Genomic DNA, 18,023 nt, shown 5'->3' on the forward strand with positions numbered 1-18,023 from the left:
TCAGCTATGTCCTCCAATGTTGTTCGGCACACGTTAATTTGCTACTGCTTCTGAATTTGTGGTTGCTGAATTTTGTAATGTGAAAGTATTTACGGTAAAATGAGGATGATACTAATAAACTCGAATTTAGAGACTGAAAAATGTGGGAAAGTCAACTGGATTTTGTATGTACATCCTAGGAATTAGCAGAGTTCTACCATCTTTACTTGTGTCCTTTGGATGAACATCAAGGGTTGGAAGGCGCGGCTTAATCCAAAACAGATACCACCTGACCTGCCCCAACAAAAATTATTGAGAAAGAAATTTAAAAATTAAAACCCTTAAAAATGTGAGATTTATGGCTAAATCTATCCCGTTCATAGATTGTGACAAAAATTTATAAATCTGTTGATTGGCTCCATTTATTGACTATCATTTTTTGTTTACTCCAACGCTTCGTTCGTCAGCGCTTAGCGCAGGTTTGGTCATCAAGGACGAAATGCTGCCGCTGATTGCATCTGCCATCCCATATGAGGAATTTCCCAAGACATTCATTTGATTTGTTTTGTTTTTTTTCTTTTGACTTTAGCCTCTCTTTCGCAATTGCCAAACCACTATTCATTGCAGTAATGCACTCAGGTGATCATGTACAAGTAAATACTATAATAAGTCCTTAAAAAACTTGTACCAAATATTTCATGACATGTGCAATTGCGCGTGCTCTCCAAAAAAGAATCCTTTAGTGCCAGGATTTAGTCGGAAACTCCGTGGGAATCTTCCCCTGATTAATCGCTGAAGCAGCATTAGAAATTTCAGAAAAATATTGACCCGATCCGTAAAAATCGGGTCAGTCACTTTGTGATATTCGGATATCCGCATTATGTGGATGGATTGGATCAACAGAAAATCTGATTTGCATTCAATTTTTAAAATTTCTTTTAAAAAAGCTAAAAATCCCAAAGATAATGTGAAATGTAAATGTAATAGAGTTTCAAAAATATAATATAAGTGATAAGTTGTACTTTGATACAAGTTTTTAATCATAAAAAAAAAGAGATTTTAGTCTAAAATAATCTTCTTTGTTGCAATATAAAGTAAGTTCCACATTTTTTTTCTTATTTTGATTCAAACAAATAAGATTAAATATTTCATCTATAATTTTTTATCCATAAATTATATCACAACATGTTTAAAAACTTAACACCATGTATGAAGAAAGCCTGTTTTGAAAGAGGACATAAAAATAAAATTAAGAAATAAGAGATAAAACTATAACAAATTACTAGATTTAATGCATAAAAAATTTAAAAAATATATCATTGCAGATCGAATCGAATATCCATGAATCACAAAAAATAATATCCGAATCTGATTAGCATAAGTCATTGACCCGGATGTGACCCGATTCACATATGAGCCGCCGAATCGGATATCCACTAATTCGGATCAAATCTGGATCAGGTCATTGGATTCTTTGGATCACGTTGCACACCCTCGGTTAGGGGTGGCAATGGGGTGGGGGATCCTTCCCCCGTCCCCCGCCCCTTGCCCCCTGCACCCCACCCCGCCCTGTTTCCCCCGCGGTCCCCGTGAGGAAAGATTAGAAACTTTCGGCTACTAATTCCAAGCTAATATTAGAAACATGAGTTTACAATATCCATGATCATACCAGTGTAACATGCTTTCTTGTCCAGGTATCAATGAGTATCCAGTAACATAATGCACACTAAAGCATGTAACAAGGAAGAAATATTACCTGTAACTCACCCCGTCCAAGTGATGGCTTCAATAAATTGGCAATATCAAGACCAGATCCCTTATTGCCTCGTCCTATTGTCCCAGAACCAATAAGTGTGTGGACCTCATCAATAAAAACAATGACATTGCCTACAATGCTGTCACAAGTTAAGCCACAGTAGACGACTTACTTCAAATGCACCAAAAAGAAATGGGCACACTTGACTTTTTGATGTCCTTAAGTAATGTAGTCACGCGTTCTTCCAGTTCACCTCTCTCCTTTGCGTCTGCGATTAATTGAGTAGTGATTAGAACTGAGGGGAATGGGAGGCGACGGCGGTGGCTGCAAAGGAGGGAACGAAGGAGGAACTGAGGGAGATAATAAGGGGTTTTGTTACTTTTGTATATACATACATATATATATGTGTATATATTTTTTTTATGCGGGGGACGGGACGGGGGATGGGGTGGGTGTATGTTGCCCCATCCCTGCCCCGTTTTAAGGCGGGGGTAAATATTTTGCCCCCGCCCCATCCCCTGCCCCATTTCTACCCCGCCGGGCGGGTGCCCTTGCCATCCCTACCCTCGGTCCAACCAATAGAGCAGTCAAAGGAAGATGCAGCGACGGGGTTGTCATTTTCTATACTTTTTCCTCTATAAATTAACCATGCACAATCCTCGAAGCCGCAGCCTGTAGGCACTAAGCACATTTCTGCACCTGTTCAACTCATCAATTTACAGCGTCCATCTAATTTGCAACCGTAGTTTACTATCCTACAGTTGGAAATGGCAGTGAAAAGCAAGATTTTGATCATCGGGGCCACTGGATACATCGGGAAATGCATAGTGGAAGCAAGTGCAAAAGCAGGGCACCCAACGTTTGCATTGGTCCGAGAAAGCACAATTTCAGATCCTAAAAGGGCAGCGATCATAGAGAGCTTCAAGAGTTTGGGAGTCACATCTCTCTATGTGTGTTGTTATTTCTTTTTCATTATCTGAATACTATTTCAATTCTCTTCAAGAAATTACAGAAACTGACATGCATGGACTGAACAGGGAGATTTGTACAATCATCAGCAGTTGGTAAATGCAATCAAACAAGTTGACATTGTCATCTCAACAGTGGGGGGAGGGATGGAAGTTGTAGCTCATCAAGTTAAGATCATTGCAGCAATTAAAGAAGCCGGTAACATCAAAGTAAACACAATACAATGTTAAATGTTCTATCTTGATTCTTTTTCTTTTAAGAATTGTAACATGGCGGATCCGGTTGATTTGCTCCTGAACAAATTCTTTTTTTTGTCATTCATGTCAACTTACAAGTTCCTGAACAAAGAGCTATATTTGGTTTCAGAGATTTTTACCTTCTGAGTTTGGAGGTGACGCGGATCGTTGGCATTGCGTTGAGCCTGCTGCAAGCTGGTACAGGATCAAAGCTGAGATCCGCAGAGCTGTCGAGGCTGCAGGGATACCTTACACTTACTTAGTATCTAATGGTTTTGCTGGTTATTTGAATTATTTCCTTAACCTCTTTGGAGACTTTGGCTCTGCAACTCCTCCAAAAGACAAAATTGGCATTCTTGGTGACGGAAATTCAAAAGGTATCCAAAAGAAGCTACGCCTTTCTTGATTGGTTACAGAGATCATCGTTCTTAATTTTTCTTCATTTTTACGTTCCGTTGCAGTTGTTTTCTCTATGGAAGAAGACATTGCTGCATACACCATTAAAGCAGCAGATGACCCAAGGACTCTGAACAAGATTGTGCACCTCAGACCCCCTGCCAACACTTTGTCCTGCAACGAAATAGTATCATTGTGGGAAAAGAAAATTGGTAAGACCCTCGAAAAGATTTACGTGCCAGAGAAGGAAGTCCTCGAGAAAATTCAAGGTTTGCTTATTCCTCGACCTATCTTATGGAATTCAGAAAAAAAAAATTTTTTTGAATACAATAGTCATCTAGTAGTAACACCTGTTCTACTGCTTAATTAAATTGCTTTCTTTTCTTGTATCTGCTGCAGTGGCTACAATGCTATTAAAATTGTTCCTGTCTCTGGGATACACAATTTTCGTGAAGGGAGAAATGGCCAACTTTGAGATCGAGGCTTCTTTTGGCGTGGAGGCATCGGAGCTCTATCCCGATGTGAAATACACCACACTTGATCAGTACCTCAACCAATTTGTATCAGATTAGCTCAGAGACTTTCAGATTAACCAATGTTTACGGTCTACCAGTTTTCTTGTAGCAGTTTCTTATGTATTACTAGAAATGTGCTGTGATTGTTCATCTCCCATAGGAGGAGTGTCATGAATGTGTCTGAAATAAAATATAGCCTATATTTTTTCTTGCAACCTTGAAATTGTCCAGCATATGACAATACCACACGCCCAAATATGTTTTGTGTACACAAAGTCATGATGTGATCAGACATTGGAATCCGTCCACTTCGACTTGGCATCCCCTCAGTAATGCATCCTTTCCTTAACACAACTACATATTCAAGAAAGTGAGTGACGACACCAACCCCCCGCTTTATAATTTGGAACCCTGTCTGCCCACGGCTAAAGTCCGGAGAACGCAAGACAAATTTATCTATGCTCCTCGTTTCCTTCGTCATTGGCCCAGGAATTGCAGAAAACATCGAGATATAAACAGCTGTAATTCTGCTCATTTGATTCAGACCTCTCGGGGCGTGAGTTTTAAAAACGGGACACTTGGATTTCTTTTTTAAGTTTTGCGAAAAAACTCTGGAGGGCGTACGTTAAGAGGTGATTAGCGGTTTCATTAAAGATTTCATTAAACGGAAAAAAAAAAAAAAAAAAGAGAAGGGGGGGGGTGTGAAGAAATTCAACGCTGAGTTATTACAATTTTGATTAGACATTCCATGACCTAGAAGACGATATGAACAGTGTAAATATGCCGGTTAGCAACTAAAATTGAGAAAACTCATTGGATATTCTCGACTACAAAAAATGCATGTAAATTTGGAGGAGAACAACAATATGATGATATCTCAATATAGTAATTCTATCGAAAACAGGACTGTGCATTAGCTCTTTTGTGGAACGAAGTCAGCAATCAAAATCTGTTGTTAATCTGGCTTCGAGTACTTAGTATTGAAGCTAGCTGCCCCATGTATATTTCTCTTTGTTTTTCTGTTAAAATTGGTGTTGCTAGTCTCTGGGTGCTGGTGCTTTCATCGGCTATGCCGTCTCGCCTTCATCAAATGGTGCTAAAATTGCTGTAATCTGTTGTCTATACTTCCCGCCACCTTTATCGTCTTCATCGATGCCTCCACTTCATGTTTATCGCTTTCACAAATTTTAGAATTTCCGCCTCCCCCACCAACGCTTTAGCATCGCTCTCATCATCCTCAATTGACTACCTTTCTCGAGTCTCTCGACCCCACTTACTAAATTCTCATGCATGTTTTCACTTAGCTTGAACTATGATCAATATTCCTTGAATTTCTCGATGATCCCAAATATTCCCTATATTCTTGATCAAGATATTCTCCAATGATTTTCAGAGACTTGTTGCTGATCTTGTTCTTTGTCTATACCTGCCTTTTGGTTTCACAAGAAAAAGCTTTTGTCTTTTGGATTGTTTGTTCTATTTGAACTCGAAATATACTGTACCATCAACTCGTGTCAGACCAATGCATTCTCGAATTTCAGCTCAGGTGAAGCAGAGAAGAAGTGGATATGAACCCTCTGATACGGAGGCTGAATGGCAGGACAGTCCCTGGAATGATGCTGATAAAAAAGATGAAGAATCGAATGATGCAGGGCCAAATATTTTGCAAGATCAGACCAGAAACAGGAGCCCTTTCGACAGAAGAAATGCCCGAAGGAATGATTATGATCGCTCATATCCCTTGAGAGCTTCAGCCGCCAGCCCTGCTCGAAGGAGGCACAGCAAGTCACCGTATGCTGCTCCAAGAGATGAAGGTAATACTCACTCACCTGTCCATCATAGAAAGTTTCCAGATAGTCCTTTCTTGAAATCCGAGCTAAGGAGACATGTTTCCCCATATAAAATTGCATTGGAGGATCATCAATTGGACAATGGAAAGATTGCCAGTTCCAATAGAAAATTCAGGCAAGCTTGTGATGATGTTAGCAAGGTGAATGATACATCTACTTATAGTGGTAGGAGGGCTGTTTCTGTTCCTAAGCGAACATTCAAGGAGAAAGACTTGATCAAGAATGAGAGTTATTGGGAGCGAAGTAAACCAGAAAGGACAGCATCCCCGTTAAGGAGGAACTTATCCAGGAAGGAAAGGGATGGTTCTCATAAACAAGCTCCTTCAGGTGGTGAAATTAACGAAATGCTGGCTAATGTGAAGACTGCTGGGGCTCCAACTGGAATGGATCCTAACTTTGAAAGCACAGATTCCATTGTCCCAGGTGACATCTTCTTTTCTAGGGACTACGGTGCCTTCACAAAGCAGAACAGTATCTTTTCCACAAAAAATGGCACTGACGTCAAGTTCAGCGAAAAGCCTGAATTTCTTATCCATACCAATCCTGGTTTTCATAAACGGAACCAAGCAAATCCATGGCCTAATCATAACATCCGAGAGATTTCAGCTACAGCAAGCAATGTATCAACACAAACAACTGCCAACTCCAATTTTGGTGTTAGTAGGCAGAGTAGCAACTTGAGTGAATTTAGTGGAAGGACAAATGGGACCATTAAAAATTTCTTAGCAAACAGACAAAAAAGCCAAACAGACGCATGGTTTTCTTGCATCAAGAGGGGTTCCTGCAGGGCATCAGAGAAATCTCCTGAGAAACCGCGAGGATCCTATGAGGCTTTGATTATTGGAAGGGCATTTGTGGTCGAGAGTCTCAGACAATTCTGGGCTGATAAGCATCGACCTTCTTCATTGAGTGAATTCACTTGCCACGAGCAAGAGGCTTTGCACCTTAAGCAACTTGTAAGTTTCTCCTATCCTGAATCAAATGACCTGCAATAACTCTTGCAAATAGCTGTTATCATATAACAAAAATGATACCCAAAAAAAAAAAAAGAAGCTATTAGTTACCGCCAAGTAGATTTTTGTAATGATAAGAGTAAACAAATTGCAGAACCTGAAAGAACTTGTTTCAGCATCAAGCACACCATCAATCACTGAATTGCAGTTTTTTTATGTCCAATAGTGCAGTTTCCTTTTTATGTATTTGTGTTTTCTGTGAAGGCTACGAGTGAAATCCCACACATCTTGCTTAAGGGGCCCCCTGGTTCAGGAAAGAAGTCGCTAACATTGGCTCTTCTGCGTGAAATCTATGGGGACACAGTTCGTAATGTATGTGTCTTATTAGTAAACGAAAAAATCTAAGACAACAGTTTACTTTAAGATGCATAGTCATAGTCACACATTCCCCTTTTTGGTGCAGATATCTCATGATTTGCACTGCTTCCACATTCAGGTATATTTTGCTGTTCTATTCCTCTATGCTAATACGAACTGTTGTGCTATGCAAGATTCGATATTTTTATTACTTGTACACGAAGCACTGTGAGACATATAGATCCACCTGATACAGATTCAGGAATATCTGTAGATGCTGATTGATTCTACACACTCTAGAGTAGTGTTTGTTCCGATTTATATTAACAATCGCACGGAAAGGATTGGTAAATGACCCTAAAGTTCAGGAACTTACCACATTACTCATCAAAATCATGTGAGAATTGTAAGAATATATAGGATCAGATATGGTATCTTATTATCCTATTGGCAGTCTAAGGTGTATGTATCTTTATCTCTTGACAGGAAACAAAGCCAATGGAAGCAATTGTTCCCGTAAGCTCAAGTCCTCACCATGTGGAGTTCAATGTTTCTTCAGAACCTAATGTTGCATATGCATTAATGGCTTTAGTCAAGAAAATAAGCACCGACTATGCTGTCATCCGAGAAATCAGCAACGTCAATATGAAGGCAGACTATAAAGGTAAGCAGCTTCCATAAACACATGGAGATACTCTACTTTTAACATGTTTCTTTTTTTCTGAAATTCAGTTAACTTTAATATATGTCGTTTACTACAGTAATGGTTCTCTATGATGTTGATAAAGCTGCGGATAACATACAACATTTGATAAAATGGATTATGGACTGTTACTCTGATGCTTGTAAACTCATTCTCTGCTGTGAAGATGAAGTAAACATCCTTGAACATGTTAAAAGCCGCTGCAAGGTTATCAATGTTGAAGCTCCAGTCACTCATGAAGTAAGTCTTCTTGCTAATCTTTCATAGTTACCTGATATTCAGTCTTTTGACTGTTGGAAACCACCATGGAACATACTGCTCTACGAGTCTACTAATTATCAGATTTTTTTTTTTGTTTGCTTATGAAAGTTCTCTCTTGCCTGACTTCTCCTTCTCCTATTTCTTAGATTATGGAAGTTCTAATCCAGATAGCCGGAAAAGAAGAATTTGAACTACCCATGAGTTTTGCGGCTAGAATTGCTAACAAATCAAAGCAAAATATGAGGGGAGCAATTATGGCACTTGAAGCTTGCAAAGCACACAAGTAAGTCTGTAAATAGTGAGGGTTGCATTAGGTACTTTTATCTTCGGACTAACTTCGGCATCAACCCTGTGTAGCTACCCTTTTTCGGAGGATCAACCAATCACACTAGGATGGGAAGAGGTCCTTGTTGAACTTGCTGCAGGAATTCTAGCTGATCCATCACCTAAGAGGTAAAAACTTGAAATTTATTGAGTAACAGGTGCTTCTTGATGCTATAGCTTGTCATCCAAGGAGTTTTTCAGGGCATTCCTCAGCATTATTACCTATTAAAAATGAGAAAAATGTAAATATCTTAAGCGCATTTGCATAAACAGAAGGATTGTTTCAAAGCAAAACCTTTCTTTAACCAAACAAACAATGAAAATAGTCTAATATTGGGCATCCCTGATTCAGCAGAATATCCTTCGTCCGGGGGAAATTTCAAAAACTTCTAGCCGATTTTGTTCATCCAAAACTGATTCTTCTGGTAATGTCCACCAGACCTTTATAGAGCTTTCCACTAAATTATCACAAATATATAGCATGTAACATTATTGGTTTTTTGTAATTCAGAAGCTTGTTGAACAATTTCTCAAGGGAGTTGACGCCAGTTCAAAAAGGGAAATCTATTACTGGCATGCTTATTATGTAAGTTCAGTTTTCAGCTTCAGATGAGTTGCATTTAACTACGAAGTAAAGAGATTAAATGTAAGTCCATCTGCAGGATAAGAGACTCACTACTGGAACAAGTGCTTTATTAAAGTTAGAAGGTAATTGTTTAGAGCAGTTTGCCTTTTAACAGTTCTGTCATGAATCAACACCCCTGCTTCATCTAGATAAATAGAAACGTCAACATTCCTCACATCTTCGATGTTGTGATCAGTTGGAATAAAAAAAATTTTAAAAAAAAAAGACGTTTCAAAGCCAAATAATGCCATCTAATTCACTGATACATCATTCACATTGACATTGCAGAATTCACAGCCAAGTTTATGAGCATCCAACGGAGGAGTCTGAACCATCATCAGGTCTCCTAGTAACTTGCAATATTACAGGGGGGAGACTCTTCTTGTCGGTTGCAACAGGTCACAGATTTTTTGACAGTCTGACATTAAATGCTGTTTGCTATAAACTTCTTCTACTCTGAAAAATTTCGCTCGTCTGCAAAATGTGGGCCGATATAGTCAGTAGAAGATGTGGAATCCTACTGCTACGGCTGTTTGAGGTTAGAGCACTGTCCAGATGGCTTCACTGCCGAAGCTCAATGCAGCCTCTTCGCTGATACGCAATTACGTAACACATCTGTACTTAGAATTTGAACAAATGTAAATCCTATGTTTTATACAAGTGCTTTTGATTATGTGTGACTCACTACTCCTATGTGATGTGAGTCATGTAAGTCACTTGTGCAACTTTTGCCTAGTCCCTTGATGTTGAAACGGAAGAATGAAATTAATGGATAGTTTTTGGATGTTTATAATAATACTTCTACTATCTTCATAGATTATGGAGGAAGGATAGTTGGGTTGGGTGGTAGAGAGTTGCTGAACCATTTGCCACGTGTCACTAGATACATTTTAGATGTGTGGGGCCCACACATAGGACACTGGCGACTTGTAAGGGCCAAAAATTCCGCTTCACGGTCTATAGCTATAGTCTATAGAGAAGAAACACTTCTCAAAATAATTCTGACCGTCCATCCAAACAATGGACGACACGTGACCCCTTATTCACTGTTCATGTGTCCGCCGCCGATGAAAACATATACTAGTAGTATATCATGCATTCAGTTGGGAAATGGAGAGAAAATTCATTGAAGGTAACCTTTCTTGTGACGTAACAGCCTATCTTTTACGTAATCACCATCTAAAATACCAATGAGCTAACACTTAACCTCCTAATCAGTAACTTTTTTCTAAGGGCTTTTGCATGATATCCCTAGAATAGATATTGATACACAAATAACTATACAGGAACACATTTTTCATAAAGCGTCCAGTCCAAAAGATGTTCCATTCCACCTTATATCTCACACCCACAATCATTTGAGTTTATTTATTTTCTTCATCAAGGTAATTTAATTTGACCACAAAATGGACTACTCCACTTAACCAATGGACTTAATAGTACTGTACTACTATTGGGCAGAGGAATTTTGTAGAATATTCCTACACTGGAAAGAACAAGTAAGAATAAAATACAAAAAAAAAAAATCCCTGTAATAAACCTAATACACCGGAAATGGACTACTCTACTTAACCAATGGAAATCTTTCCATTACTTAAATAGTGCTACTATTAGGCAGAGGAATTTTGTAGAATATTCCTACAGTGGAAAGAAAAAGTAAAGATGCCCTGACTACCGTCAAACAAACAGACGTTACGCCAGCAGCCAGTCGTAATTTCCGGTCAGCGGTTTTCATGCACATTTCCAGACCAAATTCATTACGTGCCGTTCTCTGATTGTTCCTTCACTGACCCAATTTTCCTTCATTACAAGCTCCATTTCTCGAGACTCCATTTAGATTTACCTTACGATACCATCTCCGGTCCTGAGGCCTTAACTCCACCACTTTCACCGTCAGATCATGAGTGACGCCTTTCCCATCCAACGACTCACGTCGACCGTAAACCTACCGGTAAACGTTGCCCAAATTGTGCTAAACGGCAAACGCCACGCCATCATGCTTTTCCCACCACTTTACGATTAACGAATACAGAATATTACAGTGGTGCTAGTAGACCAGTATAAGACTATAGTCCTCCAGCTCCATTCCACTCATTCACCACCTCACAACGCTAATCGAATTTCTTTGGCTTCCTATTGTCCCAGGTCTCATCTCTCCTCTGTAAGTTAGCCCATTTAATCCCTCTTCTCGAATTTAGATGATTTTCAGTTTTTCGCATAGTATTTTCTTGAATTCAGAATATGCATGCAGTTATTTCATGGTTTTATGCGTGTCTCTGGACAATACAAACTTCCTTCATACTACTTCTTTGATTTTTTTTCCCTTTGAATAGATCACTGGTTTGATGCTGCATGTCGTCATGACTCATTAGTGTCTGACTGTAGCATTTTCTTTTTATAAAATAAAATTTGGATTGATTATTTGTTGGATGGGGCTTTTTTTTTTTTTAATAAGGTTACTTGGTTGATGAGTTCTTTTAGTTGCGTTTAGGAAGCCCTTTCCGTATTAGAAGCGAAGTTGATGGTGATTTTTTCCTTTTCTTTGACACTATTCTCACATGTGAAATGCCTGGTGACGTGTGCATATAGGGCAGGTGGACAACCTACTAATGATAAAGCGACCATTTTGGAGAAAATTGCACTGATTTGTAATCTGGTCTGTTTTCTACATGGTCAAAAATCGGAAATTTGCTCTAGAGCCTAGAGCAGATGTTTTCTGCGACTAATGCACTTGCTTCTCCCCTGCCTGTTACCATCTCTGTTGCGTGAGTCATTCTTGTTTCCTGTTCTTAGTTTGTAGTAACATTGTATTTAGCTATAAGTTTTGTTTTTAGTTTGTTGCCTCTACTACTTATTCGATAGCCTTTTGATGGCTATGTTGGATAACTAAGATAATTCTTGATAATTTCAAGACTAAAGTACTCTGATTCTCGAAGGCTATTGCAAATCTTATCACAGTTGATCCTCTGATTTCAAAGGTCGTTCTCACTGCTTGGATACCTTTTTTTTCTGAGCTATACATGTCAACATTATCGAAAATGTGATCGCCATCTGATTCTTGCTTTCAATACGATTGTCAAATTTTATTTGGTTTCCTTGTGTACAAATGAGCTCATAAGCCGCAGGACAGAGTTGCTTGTATTCTTTTACTATGGTCCGCTTATTGTATTTAACTAGGAAAGAATAGTTGGCTTATAATTTCTATTGCCTTGTTTCTCTTCGTTCAGTTGACAATGGCCAACGACAATGGACAAGGTGCTGGAAAAAGTTCAGGAAACTCTGGTGTTGTCCTGAATGAGCGAATTCTCTCCTCCATGTCACGAAGATCTGCTGCTGCTCATCCCTGGCATGACTTGGAAATCGGTAGATATTCTTTCACCCATTTGTATTGCTTATGCAACTGAAGTCAGTTTGCAACAGTTGTCACTTTAATCCTCAAGGAATTATGGTCATTCTATCTACTATCTGGAGTCATCTTCTTTTCCTATGACTGTTTGCTATAAATTTAATTCACATTTCCTTTTCTTTTGTAATGCCCCATTTGCAGCTTATGTTTATCACGTAAATATTGTTTGTATGTTTGTGTATGCAGGGCCAGGAGCACCATCAATTTTTAACTGTGTAAGTATGTTGTGCTTATTCATGCAAATTATAGCACAAATCATCTCATGAATCAAATAAAGGTATCTATTGTCTCTATTCTCTTGCCTCAACTCCCTCAAAACCAGTGCCAGACTGCTCATGCCTTGTGCTGACTCTTGGCATGATCATGCATTTAATTTCTGTGTGTTTTGACAAGTATGCGTCCTTCTCTCTCTCTCTATTTTTTTCATTTGTGTAAACTCTTGAGAAGTATAGGCACTCGATTTTGTGGGTTTCTGCTTCTGTGCCTATCTCTAATGTATAAGAAAGAACTTGCAATGCTATAATTAAACTGCCCGTGTGATAGAGATCTCCCCCCCACCCTTTTACCTGATAATGATATTTTATTTCTTTAATTTTCATAGTGATTGCGAGTTTTGATGGATCCACAATATTCTGTTAAAAACCAGTCTGATTCTTTGTTATATGACAGGTGGTTGAAATTGGAAAAGGCAGCAAAGTGAAGTATGAGCTTGACAAAGCTACTGGGCTTATTAAAGTATGCTGAATTTTTCTCTCTTCCACTTGCCTTCTGATAATATCCTTTCTGTCATCTTAGAAAATGTTTTATTCAAATTCAAGGTGTCTTACCTTAAGCTAATCTTAAGAATTTGGGGTGCTTCTTTTACAAATTGGTGTGTCATTTTGACCTCCAATTATGCTGATTGGCATGGGGAGACAAAGCAAGAGAGTACTCAAAATTATACTAAAGTGAAAATGTCCCAAACTGAATTCTCGTCTCTTGGGGTTGTGGTGGTGCAAAGCCTTTGCAAATCCCGTACTTATCAGCAAGATGCAGCTGACATTTATTTGGAGCATGAACCAAAAATGGCTGCTGAACTTTGACTTCAATGAAAGCCGAAACATGGTCAAGATATCAACAATTGAGCTACTATATAGGATGGAAGAAAATATGGCTTCATAGGCCATTTAGTTTGACCAAGAGCAGTGCTTGGATTATGAAAGACATCCTAGGCATTTAATTCCAACAACTCTCAACCTTGGCTTTGCATCCAACGTACAGAAAATAGTAAACTTGCTCTACCTTGTCCATAGAAGCCCTACTAGGCCGAGAATACCACAATGAGCACCAATTTTGTCCAAGCAATGCTTGAACCTAGCGATGGAAGAGACTTGTTAAACATGTCAGCAAGATTGTTAGCTTCAGAGCTTTCCTTCAGCAATAGTCTCCTGAATGAAGTGATACTTCACGTCATTGTGTTTCATCCTTTCATGGATGGCTTTCCATCCTCCATGTGCATGCATTCTTCTTGGTCAGACTAAATGGCCTATCAAGCCATGTTCTTCTTCTGTCCTATTGAAGTAGCTATACTATTAGGATCATGCCATATTTTTTGTTTTCATGCAAGTTACACTTGAGCAAGCTGTGCATGTTCACATGCTGCACATTTTGTTGGAGCTCTCCTACAAATTGCAGTCACAGCACAGCTTGGGAATTTCACCGCTACACGCACTATAAGTATAAGGCCATCAGAGAGATAGAGAGCTCTTTAGAGAAATTTTTCCTTTTGTCTACAACTATGAGTTCTCTGTAGTTTTATTGTTTCATCTGTTTTTGGGCTTTAGGAATTTTGTCCTAAGTTTTGTATTCTTCTTCATTATTGTCAAATTTGCTCTCCTCCCGTGGACTAGGTCTAATTCACCAAAACTACGTAAATCTTCGTGTCATTATCTTTTAATATTCTTCTCCACAATTTATTATAGCCTTCATTTTCAATTTTCTAGGATGTCAAATTAACTTTTATCGAGTTACCTGGGACCCAGTCCTAACACATGGTCTTTTCTTGAATTAGTTGTATCGTTAACTTAAGACTGAAACAAAAGATCATTGTTGAAGATTTAATTTGTGTTATTAGGATTCAGAAATATAGAAGTCGACTTCTAAGAAGTTGGCTTCAATTATCTTAGACCATTCAAACGTATCTCTTCTCCCTTTCCCTTCTTCCTTTCTCTGACTCTAGCTCCTTTCGTCATCGGTTTTCAGTTTGGCCTGTCTACCCTCTCAAGCAAACTGTGGCATCATTAAAGAATAAATGTGCCTATTCCGGTTAAGCTTCACTTCAACATATTCAGACTTCCACGATTCTCTTCCCAATAAACTTCTCTTTTATATCTGTTGCATCTATGTCATTGCTTTTCTCATTGATGTTGCTTCCTCGATGAAAACTTTCTGTCTTGGCAAGGAAATTTTAGTTTTTTTTCAGTGCCTCTTCAGCTTTATAGGCCTGTGCTTTCTCCTCGAATTGAAATCACCTGTGTCAATTTGCGGCTTAAAAGCCCTATTGGGCTACTGGCATTGTTGTTGTTCGACCTGGGTGAATCCATGTTGTTGATAAATATTTCAATAAATTGCCCCCGAAGGCTGAGTTCACCATATCCACAAAGCGATACTATGTGAGATAAAATGGAGATTCATGTCTCATTTTCTGATGCCTGCATCTAGAGGCATTGAATTTCTATCCATAAATGCAGTCACTAACGCAAGAACTCAGGGGTTCCATTCTTTTGTAGATAGAAGTTCTTTTCACACGCTTAGGTGTTATATTTTTTTTTATTGGGCATTGAAGCAGCAACTGAAGGAAGTTTTGATTTATAGGTTGATCGAGTTCTTTACTCTTCAGTAGTCTACCCACATAACTATGGCTTCATTCCTAGAACAATTTGTGAAGATAGTGACCCCATGGACGTTCTAGTCCTCATGCAGGTTCCCTCTTTCTGCCTTGTTGTCTTGCTGATTAAATTTCTTATTTGATTTTTTACCTATTATATTTGTGCAACTACCTGATACTATTCTAAATCAAATTCCACTTGTGCAGGAACCTGTGCTGCCTGGAACTTTCTTACGTGCTCGTGCTATTGGTTTGATGCCTATGATTGATCAGGTAAGCTCTTTGTGTGCGCAGTTAGTGTTTCACTCAGAAATTTGAAAGGCAATGGAAAAGCTCTTCATGTACAAGGGTAGAAATTATCTATAATGTACATTACTGCCACCTTTAAGGTGCTTACATTCTTATACAACTTGGAGGTCAGGTTCAGATGCATTATCCTTGAGAATGTTGAATACTTCAGCTTGCTTACGCTACACTACTTGCCTCCCCGAGAATTCAGTTTGCTTATATTGCACTATTTACCTCCCTTTGAGTCCCTGAAAAGCCAATATACCTACTTGAGTGTGGTACAAGAGGAGCAAGAGTCTTTATCAGTGCCACTGGAGTTATTGAAGTTAATATCTTTTGATTAACTTCAGAACAGTTCCACTTTGCAGTCTTTCCAGGGGGGTGCCAAAAGTATTTTGGAACTTTTTGAAGGTCCTTGTGTAAATCTCTTTGCTATCAGCAATGATGTGTCCTTGTAACTTGTCTACAGGGTGAGAAGGATGACAAAATCATAGCTGTATGTGCTGATGATCCTGAGTTTCGCCACTACAAGGACATTAAGGATCTTCCTCCACATCGCCTTGCTGAAATCCGCCGCTTCTTTGAGGACTGTATCCATCAATCTGCACTAGTAATGTTGTTCGCTACTAGCCTGAGGTTTAGAGTATAACTGTGTGTGTGTGTGTGTTTTCCCCCTTCTCTCACCCTATAATCAAGTCATCTTTAGAGTTTATCCCATTTGTTGCATTCTAGTGTTTTGGTTCCATTAAGTTATGCTTAAAAGAACTCCTGTGTTTTATGCTGTGTGCTGGTTATTGTTGTACGTTCTTTACATTTCATGCATAGACAAAAAGAATGAGAACAAGTCAGTTGCGGTTGAAGACTTCCTGCCAGCTGCAGTGGCTGTTGAAGCTATCAAGTATTCCATGTAAGTTGTTCGTAAACGTGGTACAATAACTAAACGGAATAGGGAAGAGAGAGCAATTATTTCATTATCTCCTCCTCCCTTAAAATGATTGTCTTAGAACTTTAACAGCATTTCGGCTTTGTGCTCTCGTAATGTAATGTTTCTTGCAACCCCATCATTGCAGGGATCTGTATGCTTCCTACATCGTCGAAAGTTTGAGGCAGTGAAAGGCTTCAAGCGTTTGCAAGCATAAGAATGTAATTAATTTTCAGAATCTGACGCTGCTATGATCCTGGCAACATGCCTAGTCTGGATGTTATAACTTTTAAGTATATAGTGATGTTGAGGTCTATATGGCACTTTGCCATGCCTTGTGAACACTCAAGTGTCAAAAGTATGTGTAGTCTGGGATTGCCCAGCGAAAACGGTTAGTTATAAAGTGCCTTCTGGCAGTTACAGCTTCTTTTCTTTTTTTGGGGGGGTACGAATAGCTTGTTTTGCTTGCTTCTCCTGATGTTGTCCATGAAAGGGTCTTGGTTGATGTTACAGGCATCACAAAAACGTGGACAACAATAATGCCTTTGAAGTTTAGCTACAAAAATGTGATGATTTACTCCAGAAACAGCTGAGGGACTATTTAAGCTTTCGGAATACGTGAAAATTGAGTTCCAGAAAAGCTTAGGGACATAAATAATTAATGCTCTCTCGCTTGTATCTGCCTTTCTTGCTTGAATCTATGCAGTTGTTTACTTGGTTCTTCTGAAGTCTTGAATCTCCTAAAAGCAGATTATCAAAAGTCCAAGGAAAAGCAAATTTTGTATTGCAATTTTTCTTCAAAAAATTTTATATTTTTTAATCACATCAAAGCATTATAATATATTTTTGTATAAAAACTCTTAAAAATAACAATCCAAAAGGCTATTAGTTATTTGTGGACTATGGTTCGTGTTTATTTTCATTTTTTTCATCGATTTAAGAACCCGTACTAGTAATTCAGTAATGCAGCCTCGGGGATAGGTGTCGTACAGTTGTAGGATTTTGCATTCTGGAACTGATATCCGAGAAAAAAAAAAAAGCAATGGGGAAGAAAGTGGAAATTGTTTTTTTTTTTTTAAAAAAAAAAGAGAAAAAGAGATGAGTTGATCGAACAGTAAAAATTGTTTTTCCTTCTCATTACCAAAAAAATGGATACGATACGAGCCTCTGGTTCAAAGAAAAAATGAGTCTTCTGCTATTAAAATCTCGTATATTTTCCTTTTTCCTGTTTTTTGAGGAAAGAAAATTAGGAATAATTTTTCTCTTCTCATTCTTTCTCTTAAAAGTATAAGTTGAGAAATAATTTTATTTTCTTTAATTTAAAGTATGTCTTCAAGCGAAGATTATTTAAGTTTTTCTTTTTGTTGATAAAAATACTAGTATTTTAGTTTCGTTATTGTTTTTGTCTGGTGAAAAATTTATTTTACTAGTTTGTTTACCCCTAAAATAAATAGTCATCAGGGCCTCAGTCCAGGCAACGGAAGCGAGATTTTTTTTTTTTTTTTTTTGGCGCGTGCGCACGTGAAGGTTGGGGGTGACCACAACAAATAACGGTAGATGCGAGCGTAGAGAATCAAGCGTCAAGTGAGTAACGAGTCAACCGGCCACTCTACAATA

At 38.5% G+C, this 18,023-nt stretch overlaps 3 protein-coding genes across 7 annotated transcripts; all 3 read left to right on the top strand.

Moving 5' to 3' along the window:
- Positions 1-2,370: 2,370 nt before the first annotated feature.
- On the top strand, positions 2,371-4,066 carry LOC113700157 (phenylcoumaran benzylic ether reductase Pyrc5-like). Its single transcript, XM_027220662.2, has 5 exons — positions 2,371-2,685; positions 2,773-2,913; positions 3,071-3,317; positions 3,402-3,605; positions 3,736-4,066. The coding sequence occupies exons 1-5, from the start codon at positions 2,503-2,505 to the stop codon at positions 3,906-3,908; spliced, it is 948 nt and encodes a 315-aa protein (XP_027076463.2). The 5' UTR covers positions 2,371-2,502; the 3' UTR covers positions 3,909-4,066.
- A 1,255-nt stretch (positions 4,067-5,321) lies between these two features.
- LOC113699456 (uncharacterized) lies at positions 5,322-9,722 on the top strand. 2 transcript variants are annotated; one of them, XM_072059970.1, is made up of 11 exons: positions 5,322-6,657; positions 6,919-7,026; positions 7,118-7,150; positions 7,498-7,675; positions 7,773-7,954; positions 8,122-8,258; positions 8,333-8,428; positions 8,652-8,724; positions 8,811-8,885; positions 8,962-9,007; positions 9,213-9,722. In XM_072059970.1, exons 1-11 carry the CDS (start codon positions 5,374-5,376, stop codon positions 9,272-9,274), a joined length of 2,274 nt encoding a protein of 757 aa, XP_071916071.1. In that variant the 5' UTR covers positions 5,322-5,373; the 3' UTR covers positions 9,275-9,722. The 2 variants fall into 2 exon arrangements, with proteins under 2 accessions (XP_071916071.1, XP_071916072.1); XM_072059971.1 differs by having other exon boundaries at positions 5,324-6,657; positions 8,655-8,724.
- A 911-nt stretch (positions 9,723-10,633) lies between these two features.
- LOC113699972 (soluble inorganic pyrophosphatase 4) lies at positions 10,634-16,833 on the top strand. Of its 4 annotated transcripts, XM_072059402.1 has the most exons (11): positions 10,634-11,085; positions 11,514-11,689; positions 11,883-11,902; positions 12,152-12,287; positions 12,517-12,545; positions 13,000-13,065; positions 15,184-15,291; positions 15,404-15,469; positions 15,954-16,074; positions 16,310-16,391; positions 16,555-16,833. In XM_072059402.1, exons 2-11 carry the CDS (start codon positions 11,650-11,652, stop codon positions 16,595-16,597), a joined length of 711 nt encoding a protein of 236 aa, XP_071915503.1. In that variant the 5' UTR covers positions 10,634-11,085; positions 11,514-11,649; the 3' UTR covers positions 16,598-16,833. The 4 variants fall into 4 exon arrangements, with proteins under 4 accessions (XP_071915503.1, XP_071915505.1, XP_071915504.1 ...); XM_072059404.1 differs by lacking the exons at positions 11,514-11,689; positions 11,883-11,902 and having other exon boundaries at positions 10,639-11,069; XM_072059403.1 differs by lacking the exons at positions 11,514-11,689; positions 11,883-11,902 and having other exon boundaries at positions 10,643-11,085.
- Positions 16,834-18,023: the final 1,190 nt, after the last annotated feature.

The sequence above is a fragment of the Coffea arabica genome, chromosome 7e, assembly GCF_036785885.1.
Source record: "Coffea arabica cultivar ET-39 chromosome 7e, Coffea Arabica ET-39 HiFi, whole genome shotgun sequence".
NCBI classification, from domain to species: domain Eukaryota; kingdom Viridiplantae; phylum Streptophyta; class Magnoliopsida; order Gentianales; family Rubiaceae; genus Coffea; species Coffea arabica.

Coding starts and splice junctions, on each gene's coding strand:
- LOC113700157 (XM_027220662.2), top strand. CDS start 2,503: ATGGCAGTGAAAAGCAAGATTTTGATCATCGGGGCCACTGGATACATC. Junction 2,914..3,070: donor AAGAAGCCGGTAACATCAAA/GTAAACACAATA, acceptor ATTTGGTTTCAG/AGATTTTTACCTTCTGAGTT. Junction 3,318..3,401: donor TGGTGACGGAAATTCAAAAG/GTATCCAAAAGA, acceptor GTTCCGTTGCAG/TTGTTTTCTCTATGGAAGAA.
- LOC113699456 (XM_072059970.1), top strand. CDS start 5,374: ATGCATTCTCGAATTTCAGCTCAGGTGAAGCAGAGAAGAAGTGGATAT. Junction 7,151..7,497: donor TGCACTGCTTCCACATTCAG/GTATATTTTGCT, acceptor ATCTCTTGACAG/GAAACAAAGCCAATGGAAGC. Junction 8,429..8,651: donor GCTGATCCATCACCTAAGAG/GTAAAAACTTGA, acceptor TCCCTGATTCAG/CAGAATATCCTTCGTCCGGG.
- LOC113699972 (XM_072059402.1), top strand. CDS start 11,650: ATGCACTTGCTTCTCCCCTGCCTGTTACCATCTCTGTTGC. Junction 12,546..12,999: donor CACCATCAATTTTTAACTGT/GTAAGTATGTTG, acceptor GTTATATGACAG/GTGGTTGAAATTGGAAAAGG. Junction 15,470..15,953: donor TGATGCCTATGATTGATCAG/GTAAGCTCTTTG, acceptor ACTTGTCTACAG/GGTGAGAAGGATGACAAAAT.